This window comes from Odontesthes bonariensis, chromosome 16, assembly GCF_027942865.1.
Source record: "Odontesthes bonariensis isolate fOdoBon6 chromosome 16, fOdoBon6.hap1, whole genome shotgun sequence".
NCBI lineage: Eukaryota > Metazoa > Chordata > Actinopteri > Atheriniformes > Atherinopsidae > Odontesthes > Odontesthes bonariensis.
The window spans coordinates 28,196,415-28,220,770 of NC_134521.1; the positions used below are offsets into that span (position 1 = coordinate 28,196,415).

Sequence of the window (24,356 nt, forward strand, 5' to 3'; positions counted from 1 at the left end):
TAGAAGTTTGTGGTTTTGTTTTGCAGCTGCTACATGTGACTGTGGTCTGGGCTGGCGCTGAAAAATAGGGTAAAAAAATTATAGTTTCCAAAAGCCCAAGGGCCCAAGGTGCTGTTCAGCTGTCACTTTACTGCAGACATATGATCTCCACTAAAAGCCGACCCCCGTTCTCTGATAGGCTACTGTCCTGCTGTGATGTCACCAGGGCTCGCTTATAAAAAGGGTGACAGGCTCAGCTGCTTCAAAGTGCGGTTGAGGGCTGAAAGAGTGTGTTCATACATGACTCAGAACAAAGAGGAAACGTGAGCTAGAGCATGTGTCCCACAAAAAAACAGAAGTTTACGCCTCAGCAACAAGTGTAGGAAAGCTGAAAAGAATTTTAATTTTAATGATGTTGTGGACTTAGTCGTATCTGGAATATGAAGTCACTGGACTGAAGCTGAAAACAAAGCCTGGAGGTAAGAAAACGAGCCTTTTGCTCGGCTTTACAGACACACGCTTCACTCACACACTGGGTGCAGTCACACAAACAGAAAAACCTCCATGTATAAACATCCTGGCTGTTTTAAGGGTTCCTTAGAGCAATATCTTTGTAGAATAAAAGGAATTAGAATATTTTGATTCAATTACAAATCATTTCATGCCGGCCATTATTTTATTGAGATAACAGAGACCTCACAGAGGCTTTGACCAATTTGATGAATTCGTTGTACATTGAACAGCTGAAAGTCTTTAAATCATACACACGTTTAACATCTTAATATAATTCATACATCTGTCAAACCAAAGACAGCCCAGACTAAACCTATTTTTGCCGGCAGGTCAAATGTTTTCAGAGAAGTCCAACTTACTTTTGCCTCTGTCGTGCATGGTTTATGTTATCCGGATGGCAGAATGTTTTACGTCTTGTCATCAGAGCACCCTTTGCTCTGCTGTCATCTGTTTATTCCGTTAAGCACGGCACAACCGGGCTGTTGTTTACTTATGTATTTTCCACAAATCATGTGCCTGTCCATGTGCACGCACAGTTGTGTGCACTGTCGTGGGCTAAGTGCATGGCGCAGTTGTAATTGCCATCACTGAGACACCTTTGCTTAATTTTGGAATTTTTATGTCTCTGTAAATAATTTGTGTTTGATAATGGTCCTCAGAGAGCATGTCAAACAGCTCAGGCAGAGTCTGTGTTAATGTGGGTAACTGCCGAGATTGTTATTGATCTGGGTAGTGGGGGGCAGTGAAGAGTCACAAAACCTCGAAACAGTACAAGGGTCGTCAGAGTAAAGAGGGTCAGACTCACACTTTATGACCCGATGAACACTGGCCACTGCAGAAATGTGAATACTGAAGATGAAATCAATTTCACGCTTAGGTTGATTTTGTGTGCAGTGCATAACAATCCATCAGGGCCACTCCATGCAGTACCACATGCATTACACCTGAAATGGCCTCCTGAGCATAGGCAGTGAAAGATTGATTTGTAGTAGGATATTCTCAAAATGAAAATGTTAATTGGGGACATTTTCCAGGCGATGACAAATTCTCCCGCAGAGGTGCTGTTAAGAGCTCCAGACTAAATGACTGACAACACTGACACTCGTGATAAATATCTGAGGCCTTGTGACAACAGTGTAATGGCACTGAGGCTTTGTCTGTTCAGGACAGCAATTTATTCCACTTACGAGATGATTGCCACGAAGCAACAAACTTGTGGTTTGAAAGGCATCCCAAAATCCAACAATTTGCTCATTGACCACTGGAGACTTTGGTAAACACTCGTGAATCAATGCGCCTTTTTAGAGCTTCCATTAAAATTGTGTTTTGATTTTATTGGAATGAAGCCAATTTACATGCAAACATGTAATCACACAGATGATCCAATTAACTAAGCAGCTTCTAGATGTGCATTAAAAACATAAACCTTACATGTGGCTTCCTTTAAAAGCACCGCAAACAGAAATACTGTAAAACATGTGAAGTAAGCATTCAGAACAGCTCCAGAAATAAGTATCTACCTCCCGATGACTCACTTATCTTAAACCTTTGCTGACTTAGCAGGATGAACCATCCCCTGACTGTTGATACAGACAGTCAGAATTGCAAACATGGATGAGCATGCGTCTGCAGTCAGTTAGGCCAACTCTGTGAAAAGGCAGCTGTGTTCAGCCACCCTTCCGTGTAAATAAAAGTGAATGTCTTATTTCATTCAAACAGGATGATTAATGCATCGTTTTATATGGCATCAAATGTTGCTGTTTATGGGCTGCTGCCATTAAAGCCACTCTATGCTGCCATACTCTCACATGTGTGCACAGAATTTTGCTCCTTGCCACATAAAGTGCGTCCAACCACAGCAATGAGGGTCCATTTTATTAAGCTGCGTGTTCTCGCTGCTACGCTGCAGCACTGCTCTTTAACACTGCACCATGCATTGGCTCCCATAACTGTAGCATTTCACAATGCTGTAGCTCTCTGTAGTTCTTCCCCCGCATCAGCCTGTGCCCTTGCTGCACACTTCAGTGGAGTATTTACACAAGAGGAAAAAAGCAAAGCGTACAAAACTAAAAAGAATACAGTACAGTGAAGGAGAGACACGTGGGAAATGAAAAACATACTATTACATGACACCACATCAGGAGAGAATGCTGCTAGTGGACAAAGGTTATCACAAGGGGAGAGAAAAATGCATAGACATGCACACAGTTGAACCTGATGAACTCATGATAACACCAAGGCACATTTCACTTCCTGTGTGAACGACCACATATGTTCAGTTCCATAAGGTAGTGGTACAGACCTATATGGTCCAGTGGACAGTATCCTTTTCAGGAGATAAGGCTTTTGGTTTGGATGGAGCCTGTTTCAGCATTCCAGAGAGAATTTATGTCTTGTCGGGGTCCCACTACAGGGAACATCCAGTATGATATCGGGGAGTGGTACCTTCAGCACACTTGTAGGAGCTGCCTTAACAACCACAAGCACTTCCCTATATCACTGTCACTATAAAGCTTGAAATATGTCATTAGTTTGTGAGCAAGTGTGGGAAACAAAGGGCATTGCCAGTTTTAGTCCTCCCATCGTTCTACATTAAGGCAAATAAGTGCCGTTAAATTTAAGAACAGTTATGATACAAATAAAAAATTCACCATGAGATCTATCATTTAAACATTTTACAACTAACTAGTTGTTTCCAATGAAAATGTGTACCACTTTAAGTACCATTTTGGTCAAAAGTGGCGGAACCCTTTACGTGCACTGGACTTTTTTTTTAAAGATGGCTTCATAGGACATTTTATATAAAAAAATAATAAGATGCAACATGCAATAATTTGCTTGTTAACACTGTGTCAACAGTAAGAATACCTCGGCTTCTGAATACATTCACATTTCTGTTCTTGAAATGTACATTTTTTACAGTTTTAGTTCAATATCATTTCATTTGCAAAACAGAGGGACTAAAGTACAAATCAGACTCAGCACGTAGGCTCATCAGAGTCTGCGTAAGCTCCCAGCAGAAGCTGAAAACTGTAAATACCATCATTGGTAAAAAATGCATTACAAGATAAGAATAAATGAAAAAAAATGGCTTAAAGGTGGGGTATGAGATCTTGGAAAAACGGTTCCTGCAAGCTATATTTTTGAAAATACACAACTTTGCACATGAACGTGTCACGAGTCTGTGAACGCGCAGGGGGGGGGGGGGGGGGGGGGGGGGGCTGACGGTTGATTGGTGTGTCAGAATCCAATAGAAGTAACTCTCATTATTACTTCTATTGGTCAGACATTTCCTCTTGCTACACCCTCTACAATGGACTAAAATATAGGTTTTCAGACAATATGATAAAAAATGCTCCAGAAAACATCTCATACCCCACCTTTAATGAGCTGCACCTTTTCAAAATATGATGTGTCAGATGAGTCTTAAAGTTTGTGATTTTCTTCATCGATTATGACTGTATTGCTCTCTTATTTGGACATTAGATCATGACGAGCAGCGTGTCAGTACTGGCTAACCAATCACTGAACGGCACCCTCCCCCTGGGCTCATCCTCAGTGTATAGTGATGCAGAACTCGTGCTGCTTGGAGTTGCCATGGCTGTTCTGGTTCTGGCCATAGTTTTTGGTACGTAACGAAGCTGCTGAAAGTTAGAAAATCTGAACTGATTGACTTTCCACTTTCAGTGCAGCATGAATTTCTTCTGTCCAGGTAATGTGATGGTGATCACAGCCATCCTGCGGTTCCAGCGGCTCCAAACCGTCACCAACCTCTTCATTGCCTCACTGGCTGTTGCTGACCTCATCATGGGCGTGGTTGTGGTTCCCTTTGGCGCCAGTAATATCCTGCTGGGAATGTGGAAGTTTGGAAACTTTGTGTGTAACTTCTGGACAGCAACTGATGTGCTGTGCGTGACAGCCAGTATCGAAACACTGTGTGTGATTGCGCTGGACCGGTACCTTGCCATTACGTTGCCTCTCCGCTACCCAACACTCCTCACCAGGTATAAAACAGTACTTCAAAGCGAATATTTGTACAAATATTCTTCAAGTCAAATAACCTTTTAAAGTTTCAGTCCTGCATGGCCACATTAATACAGCTTGAAGTTGTTCCTCTGTATTTTCAGATGTTCCAGCATGTTGCACATCAACCCGCATGCCAACCGGTGATGTCACATCAGGTGTTTTCAGTCTACTGTCAAACCAAAGCCTGCTGTGACATCCCAATTTGGGGTGTGGCCAGAGGTGCAACCTGCTGGAAAATGTGAACCTATTAACCCATAAAGGCCCAAGGCCCTTTCTACTCATGGATGCAAGTGCACACACATGTGGCATCAGGTCCTAATGGGTTAAGCAGTGCCATGGTAATGATTAGCCCTTTTAACTCAGCATGGATATGTTCTTCTTCCTGCAGAGGTGGCTCTTTAATGCCTCTGAATTAGCATCAGTTTATATTCCTTTGAATGTTGTTAGGCATTTTAGAAAGAATTAGTTTTTCCGCCTCATTTTAAAAAGGAGACTGCACTGCTGGTGCTCATCAAAATCTGTTTGCTTGTTTCAGGGAATTTTTCAATAGATTTGTTAACAGTTCTATAATGGCACTTATGGCTCTGCAGGGCACTGTGCAAAGTCACTGGAGTCGGTGTCAGTTGGGGGTGAACACAAGTTTAAAAATGAAAAGAATCTGGTGGTGTAGAGTTACAAAGAAGTGAGCTCACCAGACTACTGCAGCCCAGGTTGTTCTTAACTTTGCTTGAGGATGGAAGCCCGAGGCTGTTTGCTGCACACACCAAAATCTGTCAAAATGTTCCACAGACTGATTGAATTGTACTGGAGGCATCCGGCTTTGACATGGGTGAGCAATGCAATATATCATAAAATGGCAACATTGTGCTGATTCTTCGTTTTGAAATCAATGATCTGTGTACAACGTTAAATCTGTGCTGCACTTTTAAATATTTCATGAAATGGCTTGAGGAGCGCTGTTTGCATATTTGTCGTTTCTTGTAAAATCTTGAAAAGCCCAGTAAACTCTGATTGGTCAGGTCCAGTGGCCTGATAAGGCTCCGCCCACCATTCCACAACAGCTTTGCTCAAATTCAATACTCCAGAACAAGTGTCATTAAAGAGAACATAATGTGTACACTCACAAGTGTAGCATACTGTATACTGGTGTTTACTCTGTGTCGTGTGAGACCGATCATGGAAAAACCGTGAACATCAGAATTTACTTTAAGAGAAAATAGTTTCTTATTACACAGATTTTCTTTATCAGCCCGATAACAAGGTAAGGCAAGGCAAGTTTATTTGTATAGCACAACTCAACAACAAGGTGATTCAAAGTGCTTTACAGATACAATAAAACAGTAGAAATATAAAAAGCACGATTTAAATTTTAAACAAAAAAGAACAAAAGAAGAACAATAGATAAAATCAGTAGTTAAAGTGTGATTAAGTTTTGAAACTCAAGCTTCAGATTTGGAGCTTTATTCAAATGCAGCTGAAAATAGGTGTGTCTTCCACCTGGACTTAAATACACTGAGTGTTTCAGCTGATCTGAGGCTTTCTGGGAGTTTTTTAACAGCAGAATAGCATCATCATTTAACAGTTCCAGAAACTATGGCTACATGTTACCTCTGCCTGCCCAACACCTAACCCTGCCTTTAACATGTTCTATCATTGAAATATTATAATATAAGATATTCTATGATAATATTGAAATATAAGACAATATTCTAGAATATATAATATTCTATTTCAGCTTTTGTAGAGAAACTGCAGGGGTTTTAAGCCTGGATGTCATGTCATGCAATGATTTATTTTTTTTCAAAACCATGATAAAGTCATCTTGTTGCCTGAATCAACTTACAGTAACAATGTGCACGAACAACACCGGAAAAGAAACAGGCCTTCCACGAGATGTGGTGTTGAAGGTGGAAAAAGTTGAAAAACAGCAATTCTCTGTAGAAACAAGCTCCTGAATGAAAGTCTGTGGCTGTGTCAGCAGGCTGGCAGCCTGTTGAGAGGCCCGTGCATATCGCTGGACAGAGACACACAATGGCAACTTAAAAACTGATATTACATGCAGTGGATTCTATCAAAGTAAAATGTTTATTGGCCCCTGGGTTGTTATAATTTTGGCCAGCTAACATGAACCTTCCCTTGTGTGACCTGTCTTGTCTCCTGCTGCTGCCCAGGGGTCGGGCCTTTGCAGTGGTGCTTGGCGTTTGGGCAGTGGCCTCCCTCATCTCCTTCCTGCCCATCTATCTGAAGCTGTGGGTGTCGGACTGCCCCGAAGCCCGCGAATGCCTGGCCAACGAGAACTGCTGTGAATTCAACACCAACGCAGCATACGCTGTGTCTTCCTCAATAGTGTCGTTCTACCTGCCACTAGTGGTGATGATCTTTTTGTACAGCCGTGTTTTCCAGGAGGCTCAGAAACAGCTGGAGAAGATCAGAAGGAGAGAGAGGCACTTCTACAATCTGCATTACTCTGCACAGCTAACTTATCCTGATGATAGCGATTCATTGAAAAAACTCAGGGCGGGGACTGCCGTGGAAGAACCAGCAGGAGAGGACAGACTAAACATGCAGCAGCCAGGAGACATAGACACGGATAAAGAAGAGAAAGGGGAAGATAACACAGTGAGGACAGAAAAAGTGGAAGGAAGGCATTGTGCCGCAAAGCGTCTTAAGTTCTGTCTTAAGGAGCAAAAAGCTGTGAAAACTCTGGGGATCATCATGGGAACTTTCACATTGTGTTGGCTACCTTTCTTCATCCTTAATATCATCATAACTTTCCCTAGTGTTGGTGACATTAAGGTGGCGTTTGGACTCTTCAATTGGCTGGGATATTCCAATTCAGCCTTCAACCCACTCATCTACTGCCGCAGCCCCGACTTCAGGCATGCCTTCCAGGAAATTCTTCATCTGAGGGGTAAGGGACGGAGCTGGGGTGGGTGGCGAGTGTGGGGAGGGTGCAGCAAGAGGGATCGTTACTCCAAGCCCCCGCACAGGCAGAATGGGCACTCAGACCTGGATGGTGTTCAAGAGCTGGACACTCAGGTGACATCAGGGTGGAAGGGCAGCGTGGAGAGCTCGCTGACTGCAGCTCGACCAAATTCTTGCTCTGTGCAGGTTTTGGATGTTGCTCCAGGTACCTTAACCAACTGGCAGGCCGGCAGTTCTGCTAGTTGGAGCTGTAAGGAAAACCTTGCATCGACTGCTTGACCAGTGTGGATATCGGTCTTCCCATTGTGAAAGCATGTCTGTCAGCATGTCATACCCCAGTTTGTTGAAGCTCACTGTATCTGAGCTGTTTGCGACTGAAACAACCTCTTTTATGAGGCTGTGTTGTTTGGTAATATTGTGACAGTGTCAATGTGTTTTTTTTACTTGTGATCAGTGTTCCTCTTTGCTGCTGGAGCTTTTTCTTTGCAATTCTCCTAAATCCCAAAGGCTAGCCTAGACTCACAAAAAAAGAAAACATCCTTTTACAGTCTGTATGTAACATGGATGGACTGCAGTAGAGAAGAATGTTACCACCCTAATCTGGATTAGATTAACAGCTTTTCAAATAAAATGGGATTGTAAAGACAGCTATGTTAGCAGGTCATATTCAGCTGTATCAAATTTTAAAAGGAGACTGACTTTTACCTTTAAGAGGAAAGTCATTGTGCATCTACATTCAGCAACTCACTGGTGCACTGAACACAAGCACAGCAAAAGTGTGCAAAGCAGTGTCAGAAATCTTAAAAGTGCACCAACGAAGTGATTCCACACATTATTCACCAAAATGCTATCACCATAGAAATACAGTTGGAAGTAAACAGCACACAATGCAAGTAAAAAGCTTTCAAAGACAGCTGGAGCTAAAAGCTAGCCTGCTTATTCATTCCAAAGATCTTCATCTTAGAAATGTTGTGAGTGTCGCTGGTTTCCTTCCTCACACTGAGTTAAAGTGCCATTATGCACTAATGTTGCAGCTGGTGTTCTGTTTCTGTCCCAAACGTTCACATGTTTAGCAGAACGTTGTTTAATAGAAATAATTTTATGTTCGGAGGAGCAAGCGTGTTGTAACCACTGTGCATTCAGGTCCTGACTGATTAGATTTTATCATCGGTATATGTTCTTCTTCATTTTCTAAAAGCGGCCAAAAACTTGTCTTCAAGTGTTCCGGAAACCTTCCTCACAATAATTTGGTTGCCACAAATTCTGTTAGCATCTTTGGTAGCACGTGAATGAGGACTGATTGGATCTGTTAAACATTGTGAATCTAATCTTTTCTTGAAAAACAAATCTCACAACATTTTCAAAATGTGACCAGCCCACTTCAAGACAGTTGGAAGGGCCGATTAAAGCAGTGCAGGTTAAATAAAGAAATGTCTTATGGATTAACAAGAAAATGCTCAAACTTGGCATTAACGTTGTGTGTTTTTAGTTGGAGTTTGTCACTCATATTGCAGAAAATAAATCAAGTTTCAGGGCCAATGAAGACATTTCATACTATGTGGTCATTAGCGAACCATTTCCAGACAAAATGCCCACGAAACAAAGATTTAAAAAGATAGACTGCACTTTGTTTGCCCTGAGGCTGCAGTTCCTTTTAGAAACAGGAGATCTTATTTGAGACTCTGATAAGTTCTGATAAGATTGCCTGGTTTTACTTCTGCTCTGATATACCGTAAAACCATTTACTGGTGTATATTTGTGTCTAAGATAAACATTGGAGATCCAAACTTGTGACTATCAGACATGTTCTTTCTTTCAGCGTATTCTCTTTCTTTCATCACTTAGTTTCTGCCTCCACACACATCGCCACACGCTCCGTTTCTGCCGTCTGCTCTAACTCTATAAACACTGCGATCTGTCGGACAGAACTTGGGAGATCATTTCCATGCAGTTGCGTCTGCTGTTTACATAGTATTGTCTGTTGCACTCACTGTTAAAGCAAAGCAATCATCTTACACATTCTTAAAATATGTAAACTGACTGCTTTGTGTAGATATGTGCAAAGTCTGTTCATATATATTTTTCTGAGCTGAAACTTGAATTCAAATACAAATAACAGTTGGCCATGCAGTTTATTTTCAACATCAGCTTTAGATGAATTGGATTTTTAGTTTTATTTTTTGCTTTTATGTGTCTGTCATTTCATTTTTAAGAAAACGACATCTGAAAGTGGAATTGAAGCTCTCCTTCTGTAAAATAATATGGAAACAAGTCTGAACATGTGAATGGGATTATTGTGATTTATGTATTTGTGCAATTTAAAGCTTGAAACATGCCATGAATTCCTGTAACTTACTCTTGTGTAGACTTGGATTATTATTGTTGTTTTGCTGTCTATTTTCACCAGACTGGCAGTTTTTGCCAAATTTCAGATTTGTTCAATATGAAAACTGCTACTCTGGATAAAAGTAGGAATACTAATATGTACTTTCTAACGATTGACTGAACCTACTGTGCCACAGTAAAAGATATATACGCGCAAAGGAAATTAATCTTTTAGATCTATCTTAGGAGTTGTGGTTCTGAGAAAAAAAGGATTTGAAAGTTAGTTTGAGAAGATCTCAAGAAGAAATGATTTTATTTCTACCTCTGTCAGAGTCAGATAAATGACATCTCATCACTGTAAATATTTTTCATAAGCTGTAAGTAAAAGAACAAAGTTTAAAATCGTGTTGTTTAAAGTTGTTTGTGCTCAGCTGCTCAGCTGCTCGGTGCGAGTGTGTGTGTGTATGTGTGTGTATGTCCGTGCGTCAGTGTGTGAGTGCAGGAGAGAAGCCGTCGGACAGAGAGAGGACGCAGACATATCAGGGTGAAATCAGCGGTCTATTATCTCTAAAACATGTAGTTTTTATTTTTAAGAGACAAGATGCATTGTTTTCATTTTATTTTTTATTCCGGCACTTTCCAATGGGCTGTAAATCGAAGTGTTTTGATGTCACAGGACAGAAGTCTTTGCAGTGACCGTACAGACGCAGCGAGCTAATGCACTACTTTCCTTTTACAATGCCAGCTCCTGCAGAGCTAACTTTCATCTTAGCATTGGCAGTCAGCAGAGATCCATAATGGGCAGCATACGGCAATTTGTCAAGTTGCCAAATGTGCAAAAAAAAATAGAAGGGAAAAAAATATCTGACATATTGTTGGCCAAGCAGAAAAATTAAACCAAGTCTGGGAAAAATCTGGAAAACCTGAGAGCAGGAAATGTGATTCATGTTGCACCGCACCTCTAACCTTTTTAAAGCCCATGAGACAGTAGCTTTTTGTGCCTGTTCAGCCATCCAAATTATTCATTAAGACTGAGCTTGCACGTTAGCGTGAGCGTGGATCTGTGGTCTGTGAATGTGTGTGTGTGTGTCTGAGAGGCATGATGCACAGTGACAGGTGCAGGCAGTCACAGCAGCTACAGTATCAGCTGCTGGATAGGAAATACAATCAGACGCGCTGCCGCAGTACACACCCATACACACAGCTTTGCACTAAGACATGTAGGTGCAGTGTATATGAGAACGTCTGTGTGTGATCCGTTTCCAAGGAAGACGTTCCCGGGTATGTTAGGCAGAATATCCGTTACACGCATATCTTTATACTGCTTTCCCTATGTCCTTGTGTTTTTTATGATATTTATTTTCAGTATTACAATATGTAAGAAGCGTCATGGGTTGGGATTTTGTTTACTCATGACAAAACACTCACACTTAAAATACTGGTTGAAAGTATTACGTCTGTGGTACCTGTGACAACAGTCTGTGGTCAATTAAAGTACAAGATGAGAGCAAAGTTAAGTCCATAGATAATAAAACATTTTAAGGTACAAGACTTGACTTTATAAAGGAACACATAGGACGCTTATTCAGTAGATTTCGTTTGGCTTTCACCTAATTAAATTAATTTTCAATTAAATTCTTGGAGTTTTTCAAGAATGACATGACAGATTTGAACAGGTAGATATTAACAGGTGATGTTTTTCTACACCTTTTCTTTCCATCTGTCTGTTAATGAATTGTTAATGGTGTTGCAGATTCTCCTCCTAATAAAGGAGACATGAGTTAAAACATCATGATTTAAATGGTGCGTCACCTTTCGTATGTGCTCTCATTTGTCAGTCAAACGCTTCTCCGGGTGTGTCTGTTTTTATCCTATTAAGAGGTTTTAACTGGAATTATGGAACAAACAGTGGACAATCACACTTCCTCTGTGATCAGTTAGACAGTTACACACAAACACTCTAGCACTTAAATGCATTATTACACTCCAAACAAAAAAAACAAGCATACTTCACGTACGTGCACACACACCTTTTGACGGACAATTGCAGTTGATCCGTGTGGATCAGAAGAGTCCCAATGGGGGGCTCTTCACGGCTTTGCACACAGTACACAACCTAATGTATGTCCTATAGATAAACACTGAACTGTATGCACTCTACATACTCCTCAAAAGTAAAGGCTGTCCCTGTTAAGTATGCGTTCACACTCCATAAAGTGCATGCAAATACAGTACATATGCACACATGCTCACACATAACAAACTGCGCCATGTAAAATGCAAAAACACACGTGCAACACATCAGAACAGACAGGGTATGCAGAATATGGAGAGCACACATTTCACAGATACACAATGTCCTGGAGGAGTGTGCGTTAAAGAGAGAGAAGGTTTTGCCAAGTGTATCTTATGATCACAGAGTTTATAGTTGCTGCAGGAGCTGCTGCCGACCTAGCACCTCCTGCCAAAAAGGTGGAAAGACTGCAGAAGCATGCAAATAGGCTGCCTATGTGCCTGTCTTTCTGCTGGTGTCACACATGTGCAAACACCTCCCGTTGCTGTGAGCATGTCATGAAGCTGAAAAGTTGTACTTTGCTGTCTGTCTAAGGGTGCAGTGTGAGAAAAAAGGCTTTACAACACCCGGGTTCTGTTAATGCCTCCCTTAAAATGTCAACAACCTGAACAGTATCTGTAGTTGCAACACACAAATACCAATGTTTTTCAAAGGGGATGTTAGTTTTGCACGTCTCAGTCACACGTAGGACGTAGATAAAAAGAAACGCACAGGCCAAAGATAAAGTAAAGTTTGGACTCGTGACAACTGACACAGCTGTGGAGTTTCATTTATACTGAATATAGAATATTTAAATATGACATGTTCCCTCATTAATTCCTCTATCTCACATGAATTTATGTGTGGTTACCTGTACAATATCCATGTATGAGAGGGCACATGTGGCTTAGGCGAGTAGCCTACAGATTCTGTATTACGTTTCTTTTTCTTTTTTTGTTAGGCTGAAAGTATCTTGAGAGTTACTCGACACAAACCTGTTGCAATAAAATGAAAGAGTGGAAGGCAGTAAAAATTATGCATTATTAGTCCCAGCCACTGGGTGGTGTTTGTGAACCACACTGACATGGTAAAAAAAATTGTTTTAACAGTGCAAAACACTGCATTATTACTGCATATTTCATGTTAAACTCACGGGCTAGCTAACTAACATTGTTGCTAGCTAGAAATGTTTTCTGCTTAGCTTGATATATTTGATATGTTTTGGATTTTTTGTCTTTCCTTTTAGGTTTCTAATGTTAAGATGGCTGAAGTGAGAGCACACATTCTGTACAGATGACTCCAACAAGAAGAAACTAAAAGCTGTTAAATGATAATACTATATTGGTTTAGGGTGGATTCATTTAATTTTAGACTTAGCTTTTTCTTCTTTTAACTAATTGCCACTTTCTCACCAAACGCCGAACTGATTGTGTTGTTTGTTAGAGAAATTAGGTTGTATCTCATTAAATACATGATTGATGCTGCTTTAGCTGATCAAGTGCAATATATTTCCGTTGATAGATAGCTTGCCTTCACCATGCATGTAAAAGGGCATTGTGTAATTCAGAGCCAATCACGTGCACTTTATCAGGCCTGTTGGAGATGCTTTTTAAAATTGGCAAAGAAGTGAACCTGAGATGTGAAAAGTTATATCAACACACACCTCAACACTATTCTGAGTTCTTGTAGTTTTAGCCTATAGATAAGGCCTCTCATTCCTGTTCAAACATTATTCGGTGGTAGCATACAATAACCAAGTGACTAAGACCTTTGTCCTGAGTCCCAGTACTTTTTTTATAAACTAAATTTTCTTTCGTTATGAATCATACATTTCTGTTGTCGTTTTGTTGTTCTTATACAGTGCAAACATGCTAAATGAATTATTCCATGATGTGTGCAAAACAAAAACTTTGCCTCGTACAGGCAGGGACTTTCTTTCTGATAAAGATAGCTTCCCTTTCTTGCCAGGAGTGAGATGACCCGATAACACTCAACTAAACTTGATAAAAAACAGCTTTGCTTTGCATAAACAATTTCTGGTGCTTCAGTTCAAGCACAGACCTGAAAATACAATCGTGTTCTTCCTTAGTTTAGAATAAGATGGACTGTTTGCTCATGAAGGACAGCATCTTCACAGCTCATATTTATCTTTTAAATCAAACCTACCTCTGATAGTCATGTTATTGAGCACCAGTAAAATTGGTATCCTGGTAAAACAGGGCTGTCTAATATGATGTTAATGTCCTTAAAAGATATGTTTGGACTTGGGCCATTACCTGTTCCTGTTCCTAAGAAAAGCACCTCTCATACAAGTGAATGAATTATCATCCAACACAAACACAGGTTTCCTGGATGGAAGTAGGTTAATCCCACACCCCAAGTTTTCTTACACAGATGACATTAGTCCACGTATTTCTTTTAAACATACTGGCTGTTTAAGGACTTGCTGAATGAGCAAATTTTCAAAATTTTTCATATTCTGCAAACTCCTACAGTATGGGATGCAGGGAACTACAGTGTCTCAGATGGACAAGATAGGCTGTAAATGTTCCCTGTGTCTAAAATCCCTCCCTGTAGGTGCACTATATCCCACAATGAAAAGCCCTGCATTTTACTGATGCCAACGGGACTATTGCATGCTCAACATCTTTGTTGTCCAGTATCTCAGTTTCTTGCTAATGGATGAACAATTGATTGCACATAACTCAGAGAGTAGTGATTGAGAAACACATATGCCCTGCTACACGTGTCTTCCCCCCGCTGCTTCAGCAGCAGGTTTGTTGCCTTTTGAGTGTGTTTTAAGGTAAGCTGTGAAGACGTGCAGTTGTCATCTACTGCACAAACCATACAATACAGTCTATGGTACACACACAGACCTTCAAATCCTCAAAACAGCAGCTAGGATGTCTGCATAACTTTAAGCTCAACCAACAAACTAAGAGGCGCTGCGCTTAACTTGCAGATGACATTTGGAACACGATGGTATTCTTAGAGTTGTGAGTCACACAGTCATCAGCGCAGGGTGTACCTATAATGTCTGTATAGATTTACATGACAAATCCAAATGTTACTGAGGTGAGTAGATGACTCCATGCAGCTAGTTCAAGCTCAGTGAGGAAAGAGTTCAGCAATGTCTTGTCAAAGTCATTAAAACGTATTCAGTTAGTTGGGATTTTTTTCATTCTATAATGTCAAACTGTATATTTCTGAAAGCACAAGTATGAAAGTAAAAAAAAATAACACATGCAAAGAGACAAGCCTGCAAGAAGGAAAACATCTTGTGAGTTTCTCAGATAACTCACTCTTTCATTCAGCCACCATTCCCTTTTGCTCATCACAGTCATTTTAACATCAACCTGTGTCAGCTGCAATGACTGTAGTTTCCATCAGGAACTGAGTTCACTTCAGAGTCTGAAAAGGCAGAGTACACTGTTGAAGAGAAAAAAAGATAGTTGCATGTGCATGTGCATGTGCATGTGCATGTGCATGTGCATGTGCGTGAGAGTGTAGGTACTGACTGGTCTGCAGCCCACTGATCGAACACATATGCTGCCAACACATGTGTTGCATCAGCTGATACTCCAGTCCTGGCAACAGGGTGCATGTGAGTGTGTGTCAGTGTATGGATATATTTCCAAAATCCTCAGCCATTCTCTGCGAGGGCATAATTGAACTTGTTGACCATAAATGGAGGTGTGTGTATGTGCCCATGGCACAGGTTCAGGGAAGAACAGGGAGTTAAATATTCCTGATCGTCCAGATGTCAGTCTACATCATATTTGGCAAGCACTGCTCCCTCCCTCATTTCCAACACAAGGTTCGTTCTTCATTCACTTCAAATCAGCACTGAAGAGGTCATCAACATCGTGTTTGAATTGCCGTTCAAACTGTTGCGCAACTGGTGTGCGCGACTCAGAAGTCATCTGTTACCATTCTAATAAATCCAATCAGCGAGCGTTAATGGATTACATTATATCAGGCCCGATTAGATCTAATTAGATGAGGATCAGATTATCACTCAGACACCCTCTCAGCCAGGCACAGCACCATGCTGACAAAGAAGAGAGACGCAGCCACTACAAGCCATGCAGGCTATTTGAGGCTGCCATTGCTCTTCTCGCTTCATTGTGAATTATATTATCCAATCATGCCAGGGCACATTAGGAGACAATTCAAATACTAAAACCTAATTTGACTCACACTGCTACCAAATAATCCAAAAAGGACACAGAGGTGTTTCAGGCTCACTTTATGGTCGCATTTTCTTGTTGCCTGGAGGCAGTGTTACACACTATAAGGCCATGTAAAGGTACACGTGAAGAGACACACAATGCTCAGCACACACACAAGAGATGTGTCATAGGTGCATGTGTTGTGTGCATCATAGCCATTGGACTGCGAGGACAAGATGTGCATTCCCTGAGGTTTCGTGTGCAGCCACCAGTAGGTAAAATACCTATTTAATCCCTCTCTTGTCAAACAGGAGACTCTGCTGTTTTATTTCACGATGCTGTTAATTGCCCTTTAAGCTCTGCCAAAGCCTGCTGGATTTTTCCACAGCCAAAATGCACATTACAGAGGGCGCTTGTGAAGACAGAGAGCAAGTTAGTAGAAAAATTCTGATGTACTTGGGGAAGAAAAAGCCTAAAAGGAGGATTTGACATTTTTTTCTATTAGATTTGACGTTAAATTTGAAAAATATCCTATTTTTTTTGCTGTCTGCAGACTTTCCTACGTATTTTACTGCCTTTCACTTAAAAGCCAGACACAGAACAAACGTGTGAAATGTTTTAGACTGCTGAGTTGTCCAGGATATAAAGCATTAAATACATGTTCAGTTTAAACAGTATACACAATATAAAATCAATCTATGATCAAATATTCATGTTAGATATTTCAAAATAATGCAAAGTTACTTTTATTTTCACAAATAAAGAAATATTGCAGGGAGGTATTAGAGGCCTGCATGCTGTTAATCAAAGTAACAATGCAACCTGACCACTTTTTAGTTAAAAAAGAAATATATCAGCAATATAGCTCAGTGTCTGATAAAGCAGTCAACACCACAAAGGTACCAATAAGCTGAAATAAGTGACTGAAACGCAAACAGCTGTACAGGTGGAGATTAAAACTGGATGAGGGCCAGCGGTACTTAGAATTTCTGTGGAAAAGATAGTTGCATGTTAAAAAAATAAATCTTACACAGGAGAAAGAGTTTGTATACAGAGAAGATTCAAAGTGGTCATCCTGCAACACAGTTCTATTTCATTCCTCCTGACCGCGGTGCTTCAGCACTGGATATCTCCATCTCACATATGTGCAGGTCGAGTTATTATACCAACAAAGTCACCTGTGACCATGTGATGAGGTAAGGTGCCGGCAGGTAAGCCAGCCGTCACAGTATCCCCAAATACAATGCATTCAGTTTAGTCAACATTTAAATGAAGAAAATCTTGGGCCAACCACTGCTTAATATCAGCAATACAATTAAACAAAGAACATTGTGCACTGTTACTATTTGGCTTCAATGGTAGCTAAATTTGTAAATCGTCTGAATAACAGTGGAAAGAAAGATTGTACCTGGCTATAATTGACCCAAGTGGTAGCATGTACAATGAGAAGCGGACAGGGCCAAGAATGGATCCTTGAGGGACTCCATAGGAGAGAGGAGCACTGGAAGAGGAAAGGTCACCAACCATAACGGAGAAGGTTCTACTGGACAAGTAAGACACAAACCACTTCAATGCAGTGCCGTGGATGCCAACATAATTACTTAGATGTGACAGGAGGACTGCATGGTCCACCGTGTCAAAGGCTGCTGTGAGATCAAGCTGCACTAAGACAACAGGGCATCCACGGACAGAGCAATATCGTTGTGCACCTTTAACAGTGCAGACTCAGTGCCGTGAAGGGCACAAAGGCTGTGATCCCCTATGAAACAAAGACAAGTAACTCACAAATTCATAAGAACAGCAATGAAGAACAATGACAACGGGTGCTCTGTGCTGATGGGTCTGATTTTAAATGGCACTGACAGATAGAGATTTGTTTGGTTCTGAGCATTTGTTTGGTTCTGAGCATCAGAATGTGTGACGTGTCATGAAAAATTAACTGGGAAGTGTCTCAATCAGCTGATGAACTGTGAAAAGACCTTCGAGATGCTGGGCGCACCCTGCCTGTCATATCTGACAGCTCGTTGGTGATAACTTAAGACACCCACATGCACTCACTAACTGAGACTGATGTTTGTATGTTTGAGTAAGATGAATAGCTTCGCTAAGTCAATCCACCCTGTGGTTGTCATAGGGTCCTTTGGGTTTACCCAGGATGTTAGGATTCATCATCTGGTTACCATGGACGTCTGTGAAAATGTCATACGTATCCATATAGTAAGTATCTAGATCTTTTATCTAGATAAGTAAACCCTTTAACCTGTTAGGGGAACACCAAAGTTAGCGTGGCCCTTCCTCTGGAAGCCATTTACGTCTCCACCAATTTTCACGACAATCCATCCCGGTAGTAATTAAGATTTTTCAGCGTGGATCAAATAATGACAGACAGATCGGTGTCATGGCCTGTCACAGATGAAAAAATATTTCATCCCATAATTGCATGAAAATGACATTTTTGTTTGTGATTGGGATGAGGACATGATGTTTAGGTTTCATTTTGATCACAAATTTTGCAAAACAGAAAGATCCACCATGCCTATTTATCTAATGCAGCCTTAGTTAGCAATCTATTATTGAGTTCATCTCCCGGCACTTTGCATGAATACCAAGCCTGAGCAGAGAAGTTCTGTAATTATCCTGAGCCACAACGATGAAGAAGTTGTGATGCTGCGCATGCAGTGACGCAATGTAACGCGAGTCATCATTTATATCAAGAGAGATTAAACCTGTGTTTATGAGGCAAAATGGAATATATACACTGGAATATATACACTGGGTGATGGGGGCATGGAGGGCGCTGGTGGGGCGGGACCTAAAGCACAACCGGCAACAGACAAATCTCCATCTAACTAAGTTGTAACATTACAAGTTAAGTCCATGTTTGGGCCTTGCACACACACCGGCAACAAAAGAGAGAAAGGCTGACTCTGGAATGATGAGATTGTAGTAAATTCTGAGAGAGGTCGTCTTCAAAAACCGGTGTAAAAAATGAGTGATGAAGAAAGCTGCTGAAACGGACGTAGTCGAACAAAAGAAATCTTTATTTCTGTCATCAGGTCCGTCTCAGTTACAGAAAATGCATTTCCCGGGAGAGCCTGTGGTCAAATCGAAAAACTCTCTCCTGGGGAGAGAAAGTCCCTTACTTTTAAAGAAGATTCAAGGCCACTGGTCCAGGCGTAAAGCCAAAAGATATGGTCTGACTGTACGGTCCCATTTCAAATCTACCTTATTTGGGTAAAACTATTTAAGAGCTTGTTTTTCAGTGTATCTCAGTGTCTTGCACGGAGACGTGCGGAGGCGTCTTGAAATTAACCAGCTGCGGACTCATTAAACTCTGGTTCGTCCATTTTGTCTGTGGACTCAATGAACTCAGTTCAGATTTCCTCATGTGCCTTTAGGCCCCATTTTGCCTGTGGGTCCATACACTTCATTCCCCCCTTCGGGACTACTTATAGTCCCGAAACACAAAATGGCCTCTACAATATTTGTCATGGTACATGATCAAACCCATGAATCGGCATCAACAAAGACCTCACTTGTTCGACAATAATGATTGCCCAATCTCTTAATATATCCTAAGCCCTCAATTTCTGAGTCAACTGATTAGTTAAACTCCTATTTACGTGTCTATGCGCACATTATTTTAAATATTTTAGACTAAGTAAGCTAAATCTATCATATAATTAGTCCAAATTCGGCTACAGTAAACCAGCCTACCGGTCTCCCTCCAGTCACACAGCTCATCAGTCTCCTGACATGACTAAACATCCATGTCCTGCTCTCCCATACAATCTGTGTGTCTCTGTGGGGAACCTGCAGGTCAGTTGTCATCCAGTCGATAAAAAACCACCCTTCCTAAAAAGTGGGGAAAAAGATTGGATGACCTAAGGGAATGTCACTCTGGTGCCAATCTAAGCAAGCAATCCCTGTTTCGTATTAACAATTACTTTTACCATTAACGTCTAATTTCAGGACCTTTATGGTCAATTTGGTCCGATGTCGTCCTATTATGTCCACAAAGCGTGGCTCGTACTGTATTACAGAGAATAGGCTATATCAAAGCATAATGACAACAATATCACAAGTAACATATAAGTTCACACTCCATTATGTCATACAATGCAGATTAAAATGGTTCATAACAGCAACCAAGATTATAACATCAACGATTACATTTTCATGATTATAACTCAATCCACACAATTCTAGAGTATTAGCAAGCTAGTACTACTGAAAAATATCAATGCATTTGCAGTGGAGTAGCCGTGTAGCTCAGTTTCCATCTTTTTAGTTATCCAACGTCCATTTTCTTTATCGTATTCTCCTGTCCAGGGTCCCACAGTCCATTTGCATCACCCCGTCTTGAGTCTCTGAGTCCATTCCGTGGGGGTCCCTGGACAGCCAATGTCTCTCAATTCGTTTCCCATTTCCCAGAATGTCATCCTGAGAAGAAAGAAAAGAAAACACCCACCAGTATCTTGCCGGAAAATTAACTTATGCTACAGTATATTGCATGATTACATAATTGTCGCACGATGTGTCCAAACTCCGCTTCCAGAGTCCTACTTACTATACCTGTATATATTGTTTACTAATTCCCCTAATTTCTATATTATTGTGTATGTGACATGTATCTACTTGTCTCCACCCATCTTATCCTGTTAGCCTCAGCATAGTCATTCCCCCCTTACATCTGTCAAAACTCCCGTACCGAGTTGGAACACCTCGGCGTCTGGCCACACCACTGCAATGGGAGATTGTTAAGTAAAACACTGTATCATATATGTAGACAGGGTTAATAAGACTGCACACTGTCAGAAATAAGGGATAAACCATGTAAAAACGTCACACTCAGTATAAAACTATAAAATATGTTTGTGGTAATAAACGCTAGGCTTTCCATCCCAGGAGTGGCTTCTACATGGTGCTAGAAACAGAAACTCTTTTCTAGTCTGGTTTCAACCTTTCCTCACTCAACTGGCAACTCCGCAATGAGCACATTTATTAGGAACACGAGTTGGAGTGGATCCTGGCCAAAATAACAAACAAAACAGGTCTATCTTGAATATGGTTGACTTTCCTGACAAAATTAATGCAAACCAAAAATACAGTCATCTTACCTCCCTAGAGTAATATAAACAGGAGAAAACTGGGTTAACAAAATGGCTGTCCACTCCTACTGCATGATTGTCTAAGTTGTATCTTTAAAGTGGATACATATCCATGATATCATCCTCTGCTTGCACCTCTTTTTGAACATGACGCACAAAAAGACTACAGTCTCCTTCTTGTTTCACCCTCCTTGCCTCATTAACCAGTACATACTTTGGTGGTGCGTTGATGGTGGCGTTTGAGTAGGTTATCAGTTTTCCGTAGTTGTCTTTCCACTGTGGTAGATGGGGTCCTCCCACGTCCACCACTTTGCACTCGCATGGAAGCAGGGCCGACTGACCCTCGGTCACTATCACCTTAATCGCCGTATCTCTCGGGTTTGGTCCTTCTGCGGCTGGACTTTGGCCTCCTTGGTACGGCTGACTCTGTGCCACTTCTCGAAGCGTCATTGTTGTTCTCTTTGATCTTTGTTGGATTGCTGTCTGGAGAAGAGGCCCCCGTTGTCTCTGGCACGTGTTGCAAATCGATGACCCCAAATTTTTGTATTGGTGGGCCCCGGTTGGTGTCATCATGAACAGGTACAGCAGGATCATAGCTGTTTGCAACATTATCAGTCTCTTCTCTTGGACCTTGATCTTGAGCATTCTCGGGTGTTTTGAATCTGTCCGTGCTCCCTCCGTTGGACCTTTTGTCTTGCGTACCGTCCGTTTGAGTCTCTTCTTCTTTTGCTGCCTTGACACAGTGTGACAGGTGCTGCGCACAACTTCAAATGGTCCTTCCCGACGGGCGTTAAACCACTTTCTCCTAAAGACCTTCACGAACACTTTGTCCCCTGGCTGCAAAATGTCTCTCTTTTGCTCTGCAAGCTTCTCCTGCTCGTGGTCCTGTTTTTGCCTGTCAATGACATACGTGGATATGTTCCTATGTAAAGTAACCATATACTTAACGTATGTCTTCATTTCATCTTCCAACAGAGACAAATTTGGACCTTTCCCGTTTGTTCGCAAAAAGGGCGTGGGCATTCGTCTGCCCGTCACCAACTCGTGTGGTGTCATTTGCAAATCGCGAAGTGCGCCTGAACGGCATGCCATTAGAGCAAGTGGAAGCGCTGCCACCCAATTCAGTCCCGTATGTTGACAGATTTTTACAAGACGGTTTTTCAACACTCCGTTCATTTTCTCACATATGCCTTGGCTCTGTGGGTGATAAACCGCTCCAAGACGTTGCTTGATTCCTAGTTTCTGTAGGATCAGTTTTACAGATTTCTCAACAAATTCTCGCCCGTTATCTGATGATATTCTATCTGGAAGCCCCCATCTGGGTATGACTTCACGACACAGGAACTTAGCGACAGATTGAGCGTCTTTTCGCCTAGTTGGGCAGGCCTCTGGCCATCGTGAGAACCTGTCCACTACCACCAACATGTACCTTTTGCCGTCCACTACTTTTATCATGTCAACAAAATCCATGACCAACTCTCGCATAGGGCCTTTTGGAGTCGGAATGTACCCTGGAGGAATTGTCATACCTCTCCTCACATTATTTTTCAAACAAATGGCACATCTTCCGATGACGTGATCAACCTGTTCGAGCAAATACGGTGCCCAAAAACCCCGTACTCTTGTGTGATCTTTCTCTTAACTTCCCCCCTTGCAACATGGGCTTGCCCGTGTGCTTCCTGAATGTACCAACCTAACAAGTCTGGGGGCGCCACCATCAAACCCTCATGGTTTCTCCAAAGACCCGTAGGGTCTTGACTGGCACCCCTCTCAGCCCAACGCTGCTTGTCCAGCGCACAAGCTACTTCCTGCATTAAATTCACATTTTTAAGTTCGATTTTGTCATCTAGGTCTAGCTTTTCAAAGACAAAATCCGTTCCGTGCGCTTTACTCTCGCGTAACCGGCTACCAACTCACTGCCTATCTAATAGCAGGATCCATTTAAAGCCTGCTGATGGTTTACAAATCCCAGAATGGTTTAGGGTCAAAATACATCTGTGATATGTTCAGAGAACATAACCTATCAGAGTTCTTAGATCCAAGGACTCAGATCAGCTGGTCCAGTCCAGAGTCCAGACTAAACATGGAGCAGCAGCATTTAGCTGTTACGCTGTCACAAGTGGAACAAACTGCTAGTGGAGATTAAACTTTCATCAAATGGAGATATTTTAAATCCAGGTTAAAAACATTTATTTTCTCATGTGTTTATGCATGAAATCTGCACGCTATCTTTGAACTTATCTGGACTGTTGCTTGTTTCTAAATTAATTTAAATGATTTTATTTGTTTCTCTTTATATTCTTTTATGTATTTTAAATGCTTCTTCCACTCCCTGCTGCAATGCCTCTATTCTGTGCAGAGCACCTTGAATTGTTTGTACATAAAATGTGCTATATAAATAAATTTGATTTGATTTAATTATATAACTGGGCCGTACAGTGATCTACCCTGGGCTTGGTCACAAAGCTATTTATCTGTGGTAAACCATCCTTCAGAAAGGCATTCTTCAATTGTTTTCAACAATTTTGTGTCTCCTTCCGCACTGAGATTTCCTTAAAAACCAAACTTCTTTTCCCATCTCGTCTGAGTGGCCTATTTAATATTATCAGTGTCCCGTTAAAACATTTATTTGACATTCACATCTCTATTCCTATTGTCTTCTAAACAATCCTTCCCCATTTTATGTCCCTTTAATAGCCAACCAGTTTGAATGAAGTACACTTGAGCAACTAATCAGATCAGTGGAACACTGTTTTTTGCTGACTTCGTTATGTTTCCCCCAGTCTGTTGTTTCACTGAGACACTACTGGATAATTACAACTCAAACTGGTTTACGCACAGATCACCTTCCTGTACATACATACAAACAAACGAACAAACTATTATTTTTCTCAATTTCTCATCTCTGTTTTAACGTACATACTGTCATTTATCTCTGTAGTTTTCTCACACTGACTATGGACTCCTTAACATTTTAACTCACGTTTTTGCAGATCTCAGTTAAATAGTACAAATTAATATTGAACTTTACTGGGTGAGCAGGTCTTTGCTGCCTTCAGTAGTCTATATGTGAACATCTATGTCTATGTATGAATATCTTTCTTATATTTCTTGGTATTGTTCTGTGTGTGTGAGGCCTAAACCCAATTTCTATGTGGCACCCGCGGTGTCACGGGAGCAGTGGTGGTACTCTATTGCGCATCATCTTCATTTTTGTTAATCCATGCTTCATACCATAAAATGGGAAATACT

General features: G+C 41.2%; 1 protein-coding gene across 1 annotated transcript; it reads left to right on the top strand.

The window, feature by feature from the left end:
* The first annotated feature begins 263 nt into the window (after positions 1-263).
* Positions 264-10,151, top strand: LOC142401422 (beta-2 adrenergic receptor-like). The gene is made up of 4 exons (XM_075486834.1): positions 264-458; positions 3,979-4,120; positions 4,205-4,496; positions 6,690-10,151. The coding sequence occupies exons 2-4, from the start codon at positions 3,982-3,984 to the stop codon at positions 7,720-7,722; spliced, it is 1,464 nt and encodes a 487-aa protein (XP_075342949.1). The 5' UTR covers positions 264-458; positions 3,979-3,981; the 3' UTR covers positions 7,723-10,151.
* The last annotated feature ends 14,205 nt before the right edge of the window (positions 10,152-24,356 follow it).